This window comes from Castor canadensis, chromosome 10 (genome assembly GCF_047511655.1).
Source record: "Castor canadensis chromosome 10, mCasCan1.hap1v2, whole genome shotgun sequence".
In the NCBI taxonomy this organism is placed as follows: Eukaryota; Metazoa; Chordata; class Mammalia; order Rodentia; family Castoridae; genus Castor; species Castor canadensis.
The window spans coordinates 111,464,283-111,478,987 of NC_133395.1; the positions used below are offsets into that span (position 1 = coordinate 111,464,283).

General features: G+C 50.0%; 2 protein-coding genes across 6 annotated transcripts in view; one reads left to right on the forward strand and one right to left on the reverse strand.

Annotated features, from left to right (window-relative positions):
• Window positions 1–2,177: 2,177 nt before the first annotated feature.
• On the reverse strand, window positions 2,178–5,300 carry Tnnc1 (troponin C1, slow skeletal and cardiac type). The gene is made up of 6 exons (XM_020173075.2): window positions 5,176–5,300; window positions 3,703–3,733; window positions 3,155–3,301; window positions 2,823–2,937; window positions 2,449–2,585; window positions 2,178–2,358 (listed from the first exon to the last, which is right to left on the reverse strand). The coding sequence occupies exons 1-6, from the start codon at window positions 5,197–5,199 to the stop codon at window positions 2,327–2,329; spliced, it is 486 nt and encodes a 161-aa protein (XP_020028664.1). The 5' UTR covers window positions 5,200–5,300; the 3' UTR covers window positions 2,178–2,326.
• Window positions 5,301–6,696: 1,396 nt separating this feature from the next.
• Window positions 6,697–14,705, forward strand: part of Nisch (nischarin) — a 34,952-nt gene continuing 26,943 nt past the window's right edge. For 4 of the 5 annotated variants that reach the window (XM_074043888.1, XM_074043887.1, XM_074043885.1 and 1 more), the window contains exons 1-3: window positions 6,698–6,880; window positions 8,830–8,913; window positions 9,629–9,811. In XM_074043888.1, the coding sequence (XP_073899989.1) occupies window positions 6,782–6,880; window positions 8,830–8,913; window positions 9,629–9,811 (366 nt within the window). In that variant the 5' untranslated portion in view covers window positions 6,698–6,781. Of the gene's footprint in view, window positions 6,881–8,829; window positions 8,914–9,628; window positions 9,812–14,705 lie in introns of all 5 variants that reach the window. The other variant, XM_074043884.1, reaches the window with a different exon arrangement.

A 14,705-nucleotide genomic window follows, 5' to 3' on the forward strand; every position in this document is an offset into this window, starting at 1 on the left:
AGGGAAAGACTGAGAAACTCACAGACTAGTAGAGAACCAGGAGCAAGATGGCTGGATCACACTAGTGATCTTTGGTTGTCTGCCCAGGAAAAGGACTTTAGCAGAGCAACTGGCAAATTTTCAGTGAAATCTGAAGGTGAATTAGTAGTGCTGTGTCCATTGTTAATTTCCTGGGCTTGATCATTGTCCTGTGGTTATCTGATGTTCAAGTTTGGGGAAGTTGGCTGAAGTGTAAATGAGAGTTCTTTGTACTATTTTTGCAACATTTTTGCAATTCTGAAATTTAAAAATGGAAAAACAGAAAAACCTAAAACAAAGTAACTTCCATTCCCCAATACTCTGGGCAGAACCTGTGCCTCCCCTAGGCTTCCATATCTCAGGAAATGGCAGTTTGACCAAAAATGTAAGGCTTACCCTTAACTCCCTAGTTATTTGTCCCTCACAGTCAATTCTTCAGCAAGTTCTAGTTCTAGTTCCAAAATATGTCCTGAATCTATGCTGCCCCTTTCCCTCTAACACCAGCATCCCACTGTGCACAGAGCCACCAGGACTTGTCACCCAGAACCTGTTCCAGCCTGCAGCCAGCCTCCTGGCTTCCTTCTCCCCTCTGCAGCCCCAGAGTGCCTCACTCCTCTTACAGGCTGAGCTTCTCACAAGCCTGTCACCACCCCCTTCTTCCTGAGGCTGCTGGAGCTTGACTCCAACCCAACACTGCCTTTCTGTTCCTGAGACCTTCTGAGTCTTTCCTCCTGCACTCCCTCTCCTGCTTGGTTCCCTGGCATTCTTCAGACTTCATTCAGTGACACCTCCTCTAGGAAGGGTTCTTGGATGACTCTCTCACACCTGCCATGACATTCTGGCCTCATGCTCGTTTCCTCTCTGAATTTGTCTACCTCTTCATCTCCCTGAGTTGACTAGAAATTCCATAAGACTGGGACTAGGCCTTGCTCTGATGTGTCCCAGCATCCAGCCCTGTGCTGGACACATGGTGTGTGAGTAAACTATTCAATGATACACTGTTGGACCAGGCCATCCACTGCGTACCTCCTTCTCTCCTGGGATCTCATACTTCCTAGGTCACTCTATGTGTCTGTATAGGCACCTAAGATGTCTAGCTCCCAAGGACAAGCCTGAGCAGACCCCTCTCCATTCCTTCCAGATCCCTCCAGGGACCAGGCAGCTCCTGCCATCTCTGGCCTGCACCAGAGGCATCTCTAGAATTCCAAGACTGTCTCTGGAATGCCCGGCTTGTCTGGAGAATGCCTAGGCTGGGGCACAGATGCAGAAGCAGTGGGGTGGCTGGGTGGAGAAAGGACAGCTGCTAACATTCTGGCTGGTGCCTGGGTGCCAATGGCAGCTGTCCCTCCTGCAAGAACCACTACAAACACCTCCACTTCCTTGCAACATCCAACACCCCTCCCCAAGGCCAGTGTCACTGTGCTGGCTATAGCCTTGACCTGGGCGCCACCCTAATCTGGGAGCCACCAGGCCTTAGACCTCCATTTCCTGTCAGGGAGGGAGATTGGGGCTGGTGGTCAACCTCTGAGGATAACAGTAACTAGAAATTAGGCCTATTTGGACCTGGCTCATTAGACAGAGCCCTAGGCTGAAAGTTAGGTGGCTGGATTCTCCTGTAGACTCACCAGATAACCTTGGCTCTCTGGACCATTGGGTCCTCATGTGTGAAATGAGCGATGGGGTACAGGGCAGACTTCATGTCCCTCAGAACCTGGGAGTAGAGGTTGCTGGCAGGAAGTACAAGCAAGTGGAAGATGGGTTAGAACCACAGGCCCCTATAGGGTCTAGCTTCACTCCAATCAGGGCTGAGAAGTCACTGCTGCTGCCGTGTCAAGGGGCATCCAGGGCCTACTGTAACTCAGTTCTCTCCAAGTGGGAGAGTAGGAGAGAACTAGGCTGCCACACTGGCTGATCAAGGCAATGCCCTAGGAGCTTGTTAAAATGCAGGTTCCATGGCCACCACATCTTCCAGAGGCTGGGTCACTGTAGACAGGGCCTGAATGCCAGCAGCTACAGAAAGCAGTCAGCAGAGCCTAGAGCAGGTCAGCTCTGATCTAATGAAAGCCCTCCTGCAGAAGGACTCTGCAGCCAGCCTGCCTGGGATGGGGTTGACAGACAAGTCCATGGCCCCAGAGAACATCAGAGTGGGACACCAGGCCTCAGGGAGCAAGGCTTTATTTGCATTTCCCAGGACAGGGATGGGGAGAAAGTCAGGGAAGGTCAAGGACCCCGGCCCTCTGCCCCATCCCAGGGCCTGGATGGAGTGGGAAGGTGGGCATAGGCAGCTCTGTGCAAAGGTCAGTAGTGTCTACTCCACACCCTTCATGAACTCCAGGAACTCTGTGAAAAGAGAGGCAGGCATGGGTCAGAGGTAAGGACCAGGAAGGGTGTGAACAGCAGGGGGATCCAGCCACCCATCCACCCACACACCATCGTAGTCAATGCGGCCATCATTGTTCTTGTCGCCGTCCTTCATGAGTTCCTCGATGTCATCCTCTGTGATGGTCTCACCCGTAGCCTGCAGCATCATCTTCAGCTCCTCCAGGTCGATGTAGCCATCAGCATTTCTGCAGGGAGGGCAAGGAAGGGGCCTCAGAGCCCAGGACAAGTTGTGGTGAAGAGAAGAGGCAGCCCCCCCATGATCCCAAGAGACAGGGCAGGGGCACTGGGAGATGAGCATCCCTATGTCCCGCCGTCACACAGATGAGAGACTGAGGCCACAGAGCTCCTAGCCGGGGATCTGAGTCTGTCCTCTTCTGCAGCTCTGCTTAGGTCATGGTCAGAAGTTGTACATCTGTGCTCACTTGTCAAACATGCGGAAGAGGTCTGACAGCTCCTCCTCAGACTTCCCTTTGCTGTCATCCTTCATGCACCGAACCATCATGACCAGGAACTCATCAAAGTCCACTGTGCCACTGCCTGGGGGTGAGCAGAGTAACCATTAAGAGAGGTGCAGGCACCATCCTCCACAAACCAACTCTGTGAGCTAGTGTGGTCATTATGCCCACTTTATAGATGAAACGACTGAGGCTTGGAGGCCAAACAGCTCCTGAGTAAACAGAGCCAGGATGGATGTGAGTTCCCAGCAAGCCAGGGATGCTATGTGTCTGTAGCCTAGGGGCACAGAGGAACTCACCATCCTCATCCACCTCATCAATCATCTCCTGTAGCTCCTCCGGTGTGGGGTTTTGACCCAGCATCCTCATCACCTTGCCCAGCTCCTTGGTGCTGATGCAGCCATCCTCAGCACCCAGCACAAAGATGTCAAAGGCAGCCTTGAACTCTGTGTCCAATGGCGGGGTGGGGAGGAAAGAGCAGCCAGGGCTAAGCAGCCAGGACCTGAGAAAGCCAGATCTCTGGGGCCACCTCCCTCTAAGAGCTCTCCGAGGTCACAGTGAGGAAGACAGCAGCTCTTGACCTCCAGTCTGGAATTCACTTCTGGTAAGGAGTTTCTCATGCTACTAGTCCCCCTACCCCTTCCCCACTCCCCCCCGCCTAGTCCCCCTACCCCTTCCCCACTCCCCCCCCCACCCCCGCCTAGTCCCCCTACCCCTTCCCCACTCCCCCCCCCACCCCCGCCTAGTCCCCCTACCCCTTCCCCACTCCCCCCCGCCTAGTCCCCCTACCCCTTCCCCACTCCCCCCCCCAGTCCCCCTATACTCCCCAGGGAGGCAGGGCACTCACCATTTTTCTGTTCTTCTGTCAGCTGCTCTACCTAGAGAGGAAAGGGGATCTCAGGACTCAGACTGAGGCCTTAGCTGCTGCTGAGGAAACCAACCCATTCCCTAGGCAGGAAGACTGAAGCCAGGAAGACTGAAGGGGTCATTCCCAAGTCACAGAGCAGGGGCCTCAGCCCTCCCTTCTTATGACCAAAGCCCTAAGGTGACCTAGCTGTCCTCACAGAGGTTGGGGTTGGGGCCAGGGTGACAGGAGGGCACTCTGTCAAAGACCAAGGTGACTCTGATTAACAATACTCAGTGATTAGCCACACTAATGAAACCTAAGCTGTATAGCCTGAGGGACAGCTGTCTCTCAGGTTGACAATAAAACCAATGTGGGGGTGAGTAAAGTCACCCACTGTAATCTGACCAGGGTAGCCACTGGGCTATTTTTAACGTGGGGGACAAAGCTAAACCTGGGGATTGTTCTGGGGACTTTGGTATGCAGGGGGTGGGGCAGCGTTATCTGGCCCCCTGGCCTGCTGGTGCTGCCTCAGGAGCCAAAATTAGTCCCCAGCCCCTCCAGGCCTTGTATGGGCACTGGGTGGAGGGCTGCCTCCCCACCCCTCAGCTCCAGGATAGGCAGTGGCAACCCTGGAGCCAGCTGTAGCCTTTCCCTGTTCAGGAGTGGGCATATTCTGGGCGCTGGAGAGGGGGGGGTCCCCTGGGAACAGCTGTCTGTTTGAGGATGGCCTTGTTTCTGGAATGAGGAGAGGTTACCCCCCCAAGGATAGAGTGGCATCTAAAGCCCCTCAGTGACTCCAGAAGACTACTCTCCAGCCCTTGCTCCCTTACCCTCACCCCCAGCTAAGCCCTGAACCCCAAGATTGCCAGACCTTATGGGAGGCTGGGACCTCAGTTCTCCCCAAGCCCAGTCCTTCCCTGCCTCAACCTTCAAAAGCCCCTTCCCCAGCCCAGGATTGAGGCTCTGTGCCCCCTCCTCACAATCCCCTGTCATCCTCCAAAACATCTTCAGTTGGAGAAAGGCCCAGACTATGAGCATATGAAAACAATGTGAAAAGTGGAAATGAGAGAGTAGGACAGGGAGACAGCAACAGGAACTCAGAGAGACAACTCAGGAGGAACAAAGAGATGGAAAGAAACTAAGAAAGACCAAAAGATCCAGAGGACACAGATATAGAGATATGACCAAGGGACAGTGACGCAGACTACAGATACATGGAATCAGGGGGCACAGGATGCTAAAAGCTGAAGCCTCCCTATTTCCCCACCTTAACAGCTCCTCTCCAAACCCCAAGTCCCCCATCTCTTCTGCATTCTGAACACCAGCCCTATCACTCCCTTGGGGGCCTGGGCTAAAAGTATGTGGGCCCTGGGTTATGTCCCCATCACTCTCCTGGGGCGATCTTGCCCCACATTCTAAGCTGAGTCCCCAGTGGATCCACCCACCCCAGCCCTTCCCAGGCCGGTCCCTCACCGCAGCCTTGTAGATGTCATCCATGCTGGCAGCTCACAGGACAGACTGCTGGGACTGCCAGCCAGCCCTTACCCTCCGCTTAAATAGCCCTGCCTCTCTGCAGCATTCCCAGCCCAGCCCACCACTGCGTGGTATCCTCCACCCCCTCCCCTGGCCTGGGTGATCTCAGCTTGGCCTGAGTCCCTGTATCCTCTGCCCAGGGCAGAGAGCAATAAAGGACTGCAAAGAATAAGTCTCTTGCCCTCTGTCCCCCACACCCCACAGGAGACTCTCAGGAAAGTTTTCTTGAATGAGCCCAGGCCCAGATAGGAGTTGGGAAGTAGTGGGCCCCAGGTCAGGCCCCTACACACAGCAGCTCAAGCTTTCATTCCAATCAGGAAACTCCAGATAAGAAACTGGAGGTTCCTTGAGGGGTTGTGACTTGCCCAAGATCTGACTCAGTTGACAGCACCTGCTTTAAACTACCCCTCTCTGCAGGATAGGTGGGGGGACAAAACATGCAGAGAGACTGGGAGTGTAAAGCCCTGCCAAGAGAAGTCCCAAATGCCAACCTCTGTCAGAATATGGTGACATGGAACTGGTGAGTCACTGACCCATCCAAGACAAGAAAATTTGAAGCCCTTCAGTCAGAGGTGACAAGGGAGCTGTGCCCCAAACCTTCCATCTTCCCAGGGAGAACAATGCTCACTTTGGACTTGAGTCAGCTGCACTCTGTTCACTCATACAGAGTCCCATCTGTGTTAGGCTCTCCTCTTTCTTTCCTTACTGTCCAGTTGGATTGCCGTCTCCTTCTTCTAGGTCTAAGTCTTTCCCTGGGTTAGGGCTGTTTCCTAATTCCAGCTCTGTAGTTCTTGGGTCCAGGGTCAGTCTGTCTCACCCTTGGTTTGGGCTCTGACAAGACATCATCTGCCCAGTGAGCAGCACCTACTCGTTCCCTCCACCTGCACCCCTTGCTCAATACATATCCCTCCCTCCAAAATAACACACTAGCTTCCCGACTTGCCCACTGCTGCTGTTGCGTACTAAGCAATGCACGAATCAACCTGAATCAACCCGCTGAGTTCTCCAGGGGAGTATGCGACAGAGACTTCTGAGGGTCACAGAGGTTAAGAACGGGCTCAGTCACTCTGCCCTGCTCAGGGGCAGGGCATCTTCTTCAACTCGCTTCGGACTCATAAGGAACGAGTCCAACAGCCAGGTGAGCCGCTATTACTGTCTCCCTTTTCCAGAGAAAGAAACTGGGGCCAGGTGGAGCAGTGACTTGCTTCGGGAAGCTCCGGAGGCCCGTGGCCTCTGCCTTCCCTTCTTGAGGACGGAGGGACGAGGACCAGACATGCCTCCGCCCGGGATCTCAAGTTTGCTACGCAAGTACACCCTACACAAGCTAGCAGGCCAGCGCGGACTGCGCACGCGCACCGCTAGCGGTCCTGTCAATTACGCGCAAGGGGCGGGACGAGAGCGCTAGGAGGTGGCGGGACCAAGATGGCGGCGCGGCGCGAGACGCGGGCGGGGGGCGGTGGGGGCCGGGGGGCGGTGGGACGCTGACCCCGCCCCCTCCTGCTGCTGTTAGTCTGCGCCGGGCGGCGGCAGCGGCGAAGCCGGGAATATGGCGGCGGCGGCGGCACGCAGCTTCGGGCCGGAGCGGGAGGCCGAGCCGGCCAAGGAGGCGCGCGTAGTGGGCTCCGAGTTCGTGGACACGTATACGGTGTGCTGGGGGTGCGGGCACGCGAAGCGATGGTGCCGAATGGAACCCGGAGTCCGAGTCAGGGGTCTTGGGGAGAGATCTGGCCCCCTCAACCGGGAGGAGCGGGTAGAAAGGCCCACGAGCGGGTAGAAAGGCGACGACGCAAAGGGGGGGGCCTGAGATGGGGTAGTGAGGAAGGGTCTTGGATCCCTCAGATCCAGGAGAAGGACTCTGGGATGACGCCCGGGGAGTGGGTTTTGGAAAGGGGTACGTGATCAGAAAAGCAGACTCTGGTTGAGAGGGGGATATGGGGATAATAGGATAGGAAGATGTCTAGATGAGGCTGAACCCCGCTAGATCCTCCAGGCCTGGAGGGGTGCGGGTCTGGGAGGCCTTGACGGGGGTCTCGGGTGGAATCAGGGGAAAGGATCAAGGCCCTGCAGGTCTTGAAGAGGAGTGGATGGAATCCTGATCTCTGCGAAGTGAAGGAGGGACTTGAGGCTCTGGAAGGATGGCTGGAGGAAAGAACAGGGGTGGGGTGGAGTGGGGGGTGGAGCCCAACCATGAGGAAAGGGGGGGTGAGGACCCATATCCAAGGCCTGAAGTCCAGGATACACGAACCTGAGGGGGCATCTTTGCTTTGGGCTGTGGGGGTGAGATAAGACAGTAAGCCTGCAACACACACTTCTAGGCTATGAGGGAGGCAGAGACAAAAAAAGGCAGGTAGTTCCCAATGGCCATGGATTGGAGGCCCTCCTGGATCTGTGCGGAGTTGGATGCCAGGCCTGAGTCTGGTGGGCTACTGGGGAAAACTTGTTCTGGGGTGGGGCTAACTGAGCACCTCCTAGCCTCCTCTCCTGTCCTTTGTTCCCAGGAGGGTTGGGGGGTAGCCCTTCCTGTGCCGCCTCCCCATGGCCCTCATCCTAATGCCCCCCTCCTGAGAGCCATTCCTCTGGCTCTTTTTCTTTTCCTGAGGATAAGGAAGGCAGGCCGTGGGGATGGAAGACAGGCTGCCAGTGTAACAACAGGCCTACCCTAGAGAAATGGCTGCTCCTCAGGTTTAGAGGCTTCAGTTGAGTTGACTATTTCCTCCTCCCACTTCCCTGCTGCAGAGAGGGATGGGCTAGTCTAGTTGAGGAGGTTTCTGAGCTGATGGCTGTAGTCAGCGGGAAGGTCATTTCCAAGAAGTGCTCCCTATTCTGCTCCAAATGTGAGGAGGCAAGGTGGTGATCCAGGCGGGCTCATTGTCTGTCCCTGGGTGTGCCCAGTTGGATGTTACTAACATACCTATCTTTTGTTGGATGTCAGGCCCTGTGCAAGGCATTTTACACCTGTTGCCCTACTTGATCCTTAAACCTATGAGGTTTAAGGTAGAAGAACTAAAGCCCAGAGAGAGTTTAGGTTTTGGACTTAATCACGAAACCATATTGCCTCCTGTCATTACTAATTGCCCACCACTGCCTCCCCCAGCAGCTTCTTGGTGCTTTGACCCCTGATTCAGCAGCAGAAGTCACAACCACAAACAAACTAGTTTAAAGGGTTGGGAAAGGATTTGCTTCTAGGATGGAGTAAGAACTTCTGGAAAGAGATACAGCAGAAAAGCCTGTCTTGCCAAACCTGTCCTGCTGTGCCTCCCTTGAAAGAGGTGGCCCTGCCTACAGCTCAAGTAGGGTTTTAAATTACCTGAAGGCAGGAGGTAAAAACCTAAGGAGTTACCTTATTGTGGTGGAGTCACCTTTTCTGTTCTTTACTGATGGATGAAGCCACAGCCATGCCTCATGTGCGTCCCAGATAGCTAGGACTGTGGAGGAGGCTGAGGGGAGCCACTGCTGCTCAACAAGGGTCAAGTGCACCTGCTTTGACTATTGGGATGGGAGATCTGAATGTCCTGCAGCTATTGTGGATGCAGGGGACCTCTGGTTGTTGCTATCTAATTCTGCCTGCCACAAGACTGTCATTTCCTCTTTTAGGTTTATATCATCCAGGTCACAGATGGCAGCCATGAATGGACAGTCAAGCACCGCTATAGTGACTTCCATGACCTGCATGAAAAGGTAATCCTTAGGAGCTGGGAGCCTGTGTCTCAGAGGTTGGGGGCTTTGAAGTCAAGTTCCGGTTGTGCCACACGTTAGTTTTAGGGCAAAACCAGCTGCATGTCTATAGTTAACTTATTTAACGAATCAGTTTATTAATATAACTGGCAAAAGAACTTGTGGATCCTAGGAGTTCAACCCCAGTATGAGACAGTCTGCAAGAAGCAAATTTGAATTTTCATTTTAAAATTGCCAGTGCTGGCTTGGATATAAGGCAGTTTCCCCAGGATGGGACAGGTTTGAACTTGCTCCACTTAATACAGCTATTTCAGATCCTGTTCTTTAATATCTGGCTAAGACTGTATTTCTTTCTTTGCTTTTGGAGAGAGCTGTCTTTCTCTGGGTCATTTGCAGTGAGAGTCTTAAAGACACACCATTGCCTCCATTGGTTTCCATTCTGGCTTGGAAAGATGGCAATTTCAGGGGCCTTAAGTATTCTTTTCTGAATGTCCCCAGAGTCTCCAGATGGAATTCCTCATCTGGAATTGTATTGTTATTTCTAATACTGATTGGGTTTGAAAAGGCCAAATCCCAGGTGCACTAGTTGGGTCACTGGTCTTGGTACTGCTGCTGGGAGGGGCTGTGGAAGTTGTGACAAGTGCCTGCTGTTCACCTTGATCTTGGATAAGCACAGATCTTCTTGGTCTGTGGTTGATGTGCTTATGTTTTCTTCCAGCTTGTTGCAGAGAGAAAAATTGATAAAAATCTACTTCCACCCAAAAAGATAATTGGGAAAAACTCGAGAAGCTTGGTGGAGAAGAGGGAGAAGGATCTGGAGGTCTACCTCCAGACACTCCTGGCTGCCTTCCCCGGCGTGGCCCCCAGAGTCTTGGCCCACTTCTTGCATTTTCAGTTCTATGTAAGTTCCTCTTTGGGTTCTCACCTTTGCCTGCAAACCCTCAGCCACTAAAGCTCAAGGAGGCAAACAGGAGAAGTGGCTGGACTTTGACCCTAAGACTAGAAAATGGAGGATCATTGCCCAAGTTGGGGGTGGGCTGTGAGCAGAACGTTTGTGGACATGTTCACAGTTTGTCTTAAATTAGACTGACTGTAGCCACAGAGAGGCTTTACTCTACCACGAGACATTTTGTTTAGCAAAACTGGCCTGTGGGTGTTTAAGGTAGATTTCCATCTAAACGGATGAGGGTAGATTAGACAGCTGACACCTCGCATAGACTGTTGTTGAGTTGTTGGGTCACAGCTCAAGGCTAATTAAGGGATCAGTCTGTGATGGCAGAACATTACCATCTTGGGGCCCTTAGTCTGGGTCCACACTGGCAGGTTGCAGAGGCTGAGGGTAAACACCCTCCTTACAGGGGAGAGTACTTACAGAGCATTTGGGTAGAGTAACAATCACGGGCCACTGGTGACAGAATAAGTTGTCAGACCCCAAGCTGTGCATGATGGTACAGCACTTCAGAGGATGAGGCTGGTCATGAGCTTGATGCCAGCCTAGCTACCTAGCAAGACCTTGTCTCAAAAAAGAAGTAAAGGGCTGGCGGAGTAGCTCAAGCAGTAAAAGTGCCTGCCCAGCAAATGTGAGGCCCTGTGTTCAAACCCTAGTGCTGCCCAAAAAAAGAAGAAAAAAAAAGTGAGACCTCAAGAAGGGAATTTGGCATTGTGAAACCAAAACACTAAAAGCAGCTAGCAGTTCCTCTTCTGAGAATTTATTCTAAGGAAAAAATCAGGCAACCGCCAAAAGGATATATGAACAAAGACAGTTATTTCAGGATTTATAGCAAGATACTGAAGACAGTCCAAAAATCCCCTGGGAAGAGGTTTTAAAAAAAAAACAAGCTGGGTGCTGGTGGCTCACGCTTGTAATCCTAACTACTCAGGAGACAGAGATCAGGACGATTGAGGTTCAAAGCCAGCCCGGGCAAATAGTTTCACAAGACCCTATCTCGAAAAACTATCACAAAAAAGGGCTGGTCGAGTGACGGTCAAGAGATAGAGTGCTTGGCTTGAACAAGCGTGAGACCCTGAGTTCAAACCCCAGTGCTGCAAAAAGAAAAAAAAAAATTGAAGGGTACTACCATGCAATTGGATATTTTGCTGCTGGAAAAATGATGGGATAGCTGTGAACTTACTGACATGAGAAAAATAAATTATGAAAAGAGCAGGTCCTAAGACAGTATGTAGAGTACAGTTCTACTTTTATAAGAAAAAAGTTTTATATGGGTATATTTGTCTAGGAAAATTCTAGAAGTTTATACATCAAAATTCTAGGAGCAGTTTACTCTGGATGATAGATTTCCAGATAATCTATTTAATTATTTTACCCTTATGTGAAAAATAATAGGATACCAAAGAGTTTGCTCCCATTTCAGTCTTGTAGAAAGAGACGTGGGTGATGGGTGCAAGGTCCAACTCACAACTTTCTTGAAGTCATTGCAGAGTAATCGAGCTGAACCTTTCTTGGAGCGCTAATTTGAGGCTGGAGATTGAGAGTTTGGAGATGGTGCTAACTTCTGGCTACTGAGCTGGGTGGGGTCCTGTGGAGAAAGGGTGGTGTTTAAACTGGAATATGTCTGTGTGCTTTGGATTTTACTCAGCACACACCAGAAGCTTATGGTGGTTAACAACACTTTCCTGTTGTAAATATTTTTTTTTACATTTCCTTTCCTTATGTGAGAAAAAAATTTGCATCCTTATATGAGATTTTCAGATAAACTTCTCTGGTTAGTATTTTAAGAAATGTACTTTTAAGAAAGCTTTGATTCTACATTTAAGGATGAAACTTGATAAGCAGCCCTTCGAGAATATAATTTGTTGCTTAAGACCTATTCCTTGGAGGAGAGGCATTCTCCAGGACTGCTGCAGGCTTGCCCAGCTCTGAGCATGGAAAGGCCCTGAATGCTCTTTTCGAGACAGGCCTGCCTGAGATGGGCCTTGGGCCGTCCTACATTGTGGTTTTGGTTTGAGGCATATGCTCCTATTTGGAATAGTTTGGATATATTTGAAATTACTGGTATCAAAGAGGTCCCTAGATTATATAAATCCAAGGATTAGATTAAGCCAGAGTTTCTCTACTGGGGTACTGTTGACATTTTGGACTGAATAAGTTGTTGCTGTGAGGAGCTGTCCTATGCATTGCTTAGGACATTGTCTCTGGCCTCTTCCCCACAGGTTGCCAATAGCACTTTCCCCACCTCATTGTGGCGCTAGAAGTATCTCCAGACATTGCTCAGGTGCCCCCAGAATGTGAAATTGTACCCAGTTGAGAACCGCTGGATTTAGATCCTCATTTGAGCTCGAATGAACATGGTCCAATAGCACCGTCAGCCTTCTGCAGGTGGGGTGGAGGAGCTGTCTGGGGAATGTTTCTCTTAGACTTTGTACCATCAGTGTCCCTTCTGGAGTCATTCCAAATGTGTTCTACCTCTTACGTTACTGGCACTGGATGAGGTGGGCCCAGTGGACCCAGGGCCCCTTGTTTGGCCATGGTGTGGATTACTTTTTAATTGAGATATAATTCACATAAAATCATACTCTTTTTTTTTTTTTTCTGGTGGTACTGTGCTATATCACTTGAACCACAGGCCCAACCATTTTTGCTTTGGTTATTTTTTAAAATTAATTAATTAATTTTTAATTGTTGTAATAGAGGTACATTGTGACATCTACCAAAGTTCTGACAATATATCATAAGTTGAATTCACCCCCTTCATCATTCTCCTTTTTCCACCCTCCCCCTATTCCTGGAATAGTTTCAGCAGGTCTCATTTTTCCATTTTCATACATGAGTATATAATATTTCTACCATATTCACTCTTCTGTACCCTTTCCTTATATCCTCCCCCCTCCCCCTGGTACCAACCCCCCAGGTTTTGATTATTTGAGATAGGGTCTTGAATTTATGCCTGGATCAGCCTGGACCTCAGACCTACTATTTATGTCTCCCATCTGACTGGCATGATATGTCTCCCATCTGACTGGCATGACAGGCACATGCTCAGCTTTTACTGGTTGAGATGAGGTCTCTCAAACTTTTTGCCTGGAGTTGGCTGCCTTAAACCATGGTCCTCCCAATCTCTACCTCCCAAGTAGCTAGGATTACAGACTTGAGCCACCATGTGCAGACAAAATTCATACTTAAAATGTACAGTTTGGTAGTTTTTAGTATATTCACAAAGTTTTGCAGTCACCACCACTATCTAACCAGAACAGTTCATCCCATACCCATTAACAGTAACTTTCTAACCCTTCCTGCCCCTGCATGTAAATGGTCTACACAACGTACGGCTTTTTTTCTTTTTTTTTGTCTTTTCTTTTTTGTGCTGGGATCGAACCCAGGGCCTCACGCATGCTAGGCAAGCGCTGTACCACCGAGCTACATCCCAGCCCAACATACGGCTTTTTGTAACTGACTTCATTTAGCATTGTTTTCAAGGTCCATTCATATCGTAGCATGAATCCTTTTTCTGTTGTTGGTACTGGGCCTTGAACTCACTTGTTAGGCATGTGCTCTAACACCTGAGCCACACCTCCAGCCCTCTTAGTCCTTTTACGACTGAATAATATCATATTATTTAGATATACTATACAGGGGTCCCACTTACCCATGTTTTCATCTTCCAATGGAAAATTCCAGAAGTAAGCAATTCATGAGTTTTAGTTTTTATACCCTGCTGAGTCGTAGCTGCCCCTCCTGGGACACAGATGAGCCCTTTGTGCAGCATACCCACAGTGTATACGCATCACTTAGTAGCCCATTAGTCAGTTATTAGCCATGATGGCTGGCACAGTTTCACAGTGCTTACGTTCGGTTTACTCTTATTTTACGTAATAATGGTCCCAAAGCACCTGAGGAGTGATGCTGGCAATGTGGATGTTCGGAAGATAAGTCAGGAAGTGTTTCCTAAAGAGGAAGTAAAGTGAAGTGAAGAGGTGGAAGTAGAAGATGTTTTTCAAGAGAGACCACATTCACAAAATATTTATTATGGTATACTATTATATTTTTTCTATTCTAGTGTTAGTTATTAATATCTTATATGCCTGATTTATAGATTAAAGTTCATCATGGGTATGTACGAAACAGAAAAAAAATAGTATATAAAGGGTTTGGAGCTGAGAAACCTATAATCCCAGCTACATAGGCAGAGGTTGGGAAGATTGTGTTTGAGGCCAGCCTGAGCCAAAAAGTTAACAAGACCCCATTTCAACCAATAGTCTGGGTGTAATAGTACACACCTGTCACCCAGCTAAGTGGGAAGTGTAAAATAGGAGGATCACAGTCCACGTTGGCCCAGGCAATAACGCAAGACCCTATCCAAAAAAATAACTAAAAGCAAAATTGGCTTGGGGGCATGGCTCAAGTGGTAGAGTGCCTGCCTAGCAAGTGCAAGGTACTGAGTTCAAACCCCAAAAGGGTTTGGCACTGTCTGCAGTTTTAATCATCCCTGGGGATCTTGGAATGTATCCCCCTTGGATGAGTGGGGGCTACTGCACCACACGTTTATCCATCCAATCAGTTAACGGGTTGTCTCTGCTCTTTGGCTATTACGAATAATGCTGCTGTGAACATTTATGCACAGTAGTGCCCTGCCCCATCCATGGGAAATACGTTCCAAACTCCCACTGGACGCCTGAGAGAAGGATAAGACTAAGCCCTGTTTTTTACTCTACATACATACACAAATTTACCGTGTCATGATTTTCTGGATAAGAAGACTCATTCTTACTGCAGATCTTACCAGTCTTAGCAAATGATATTTTTTTTCCTTATTAAATTGAAAACGTTCATCTTTTCA

What these genes read in the sequence shown, in the direction of transcription:
- Tnnc1 (XM_020173075.2), bottom strand. Translation starts at nt 5,199, where the DNA reads ATGGATGACATCTACAAGGCTGCG. An exon ending in ATGACATCTACAAGGCTGCG is followed by an intron (nt 3,734 to 5,175) that starts GTGAGGGACCGG and finishes TTTCCTCTCTAG; the next exon opens with GTAGAGCAGCTGACAGAAGA. An exon ending in GACAGAAGAACAGAAAAATG is followed by an intron (nt 3,302 to 3,702) that starts GTGAGTGCCCTG and finishes CATTGGACACAG; the next exon opens with AGTTCAAGGCTGCCTTTGAC.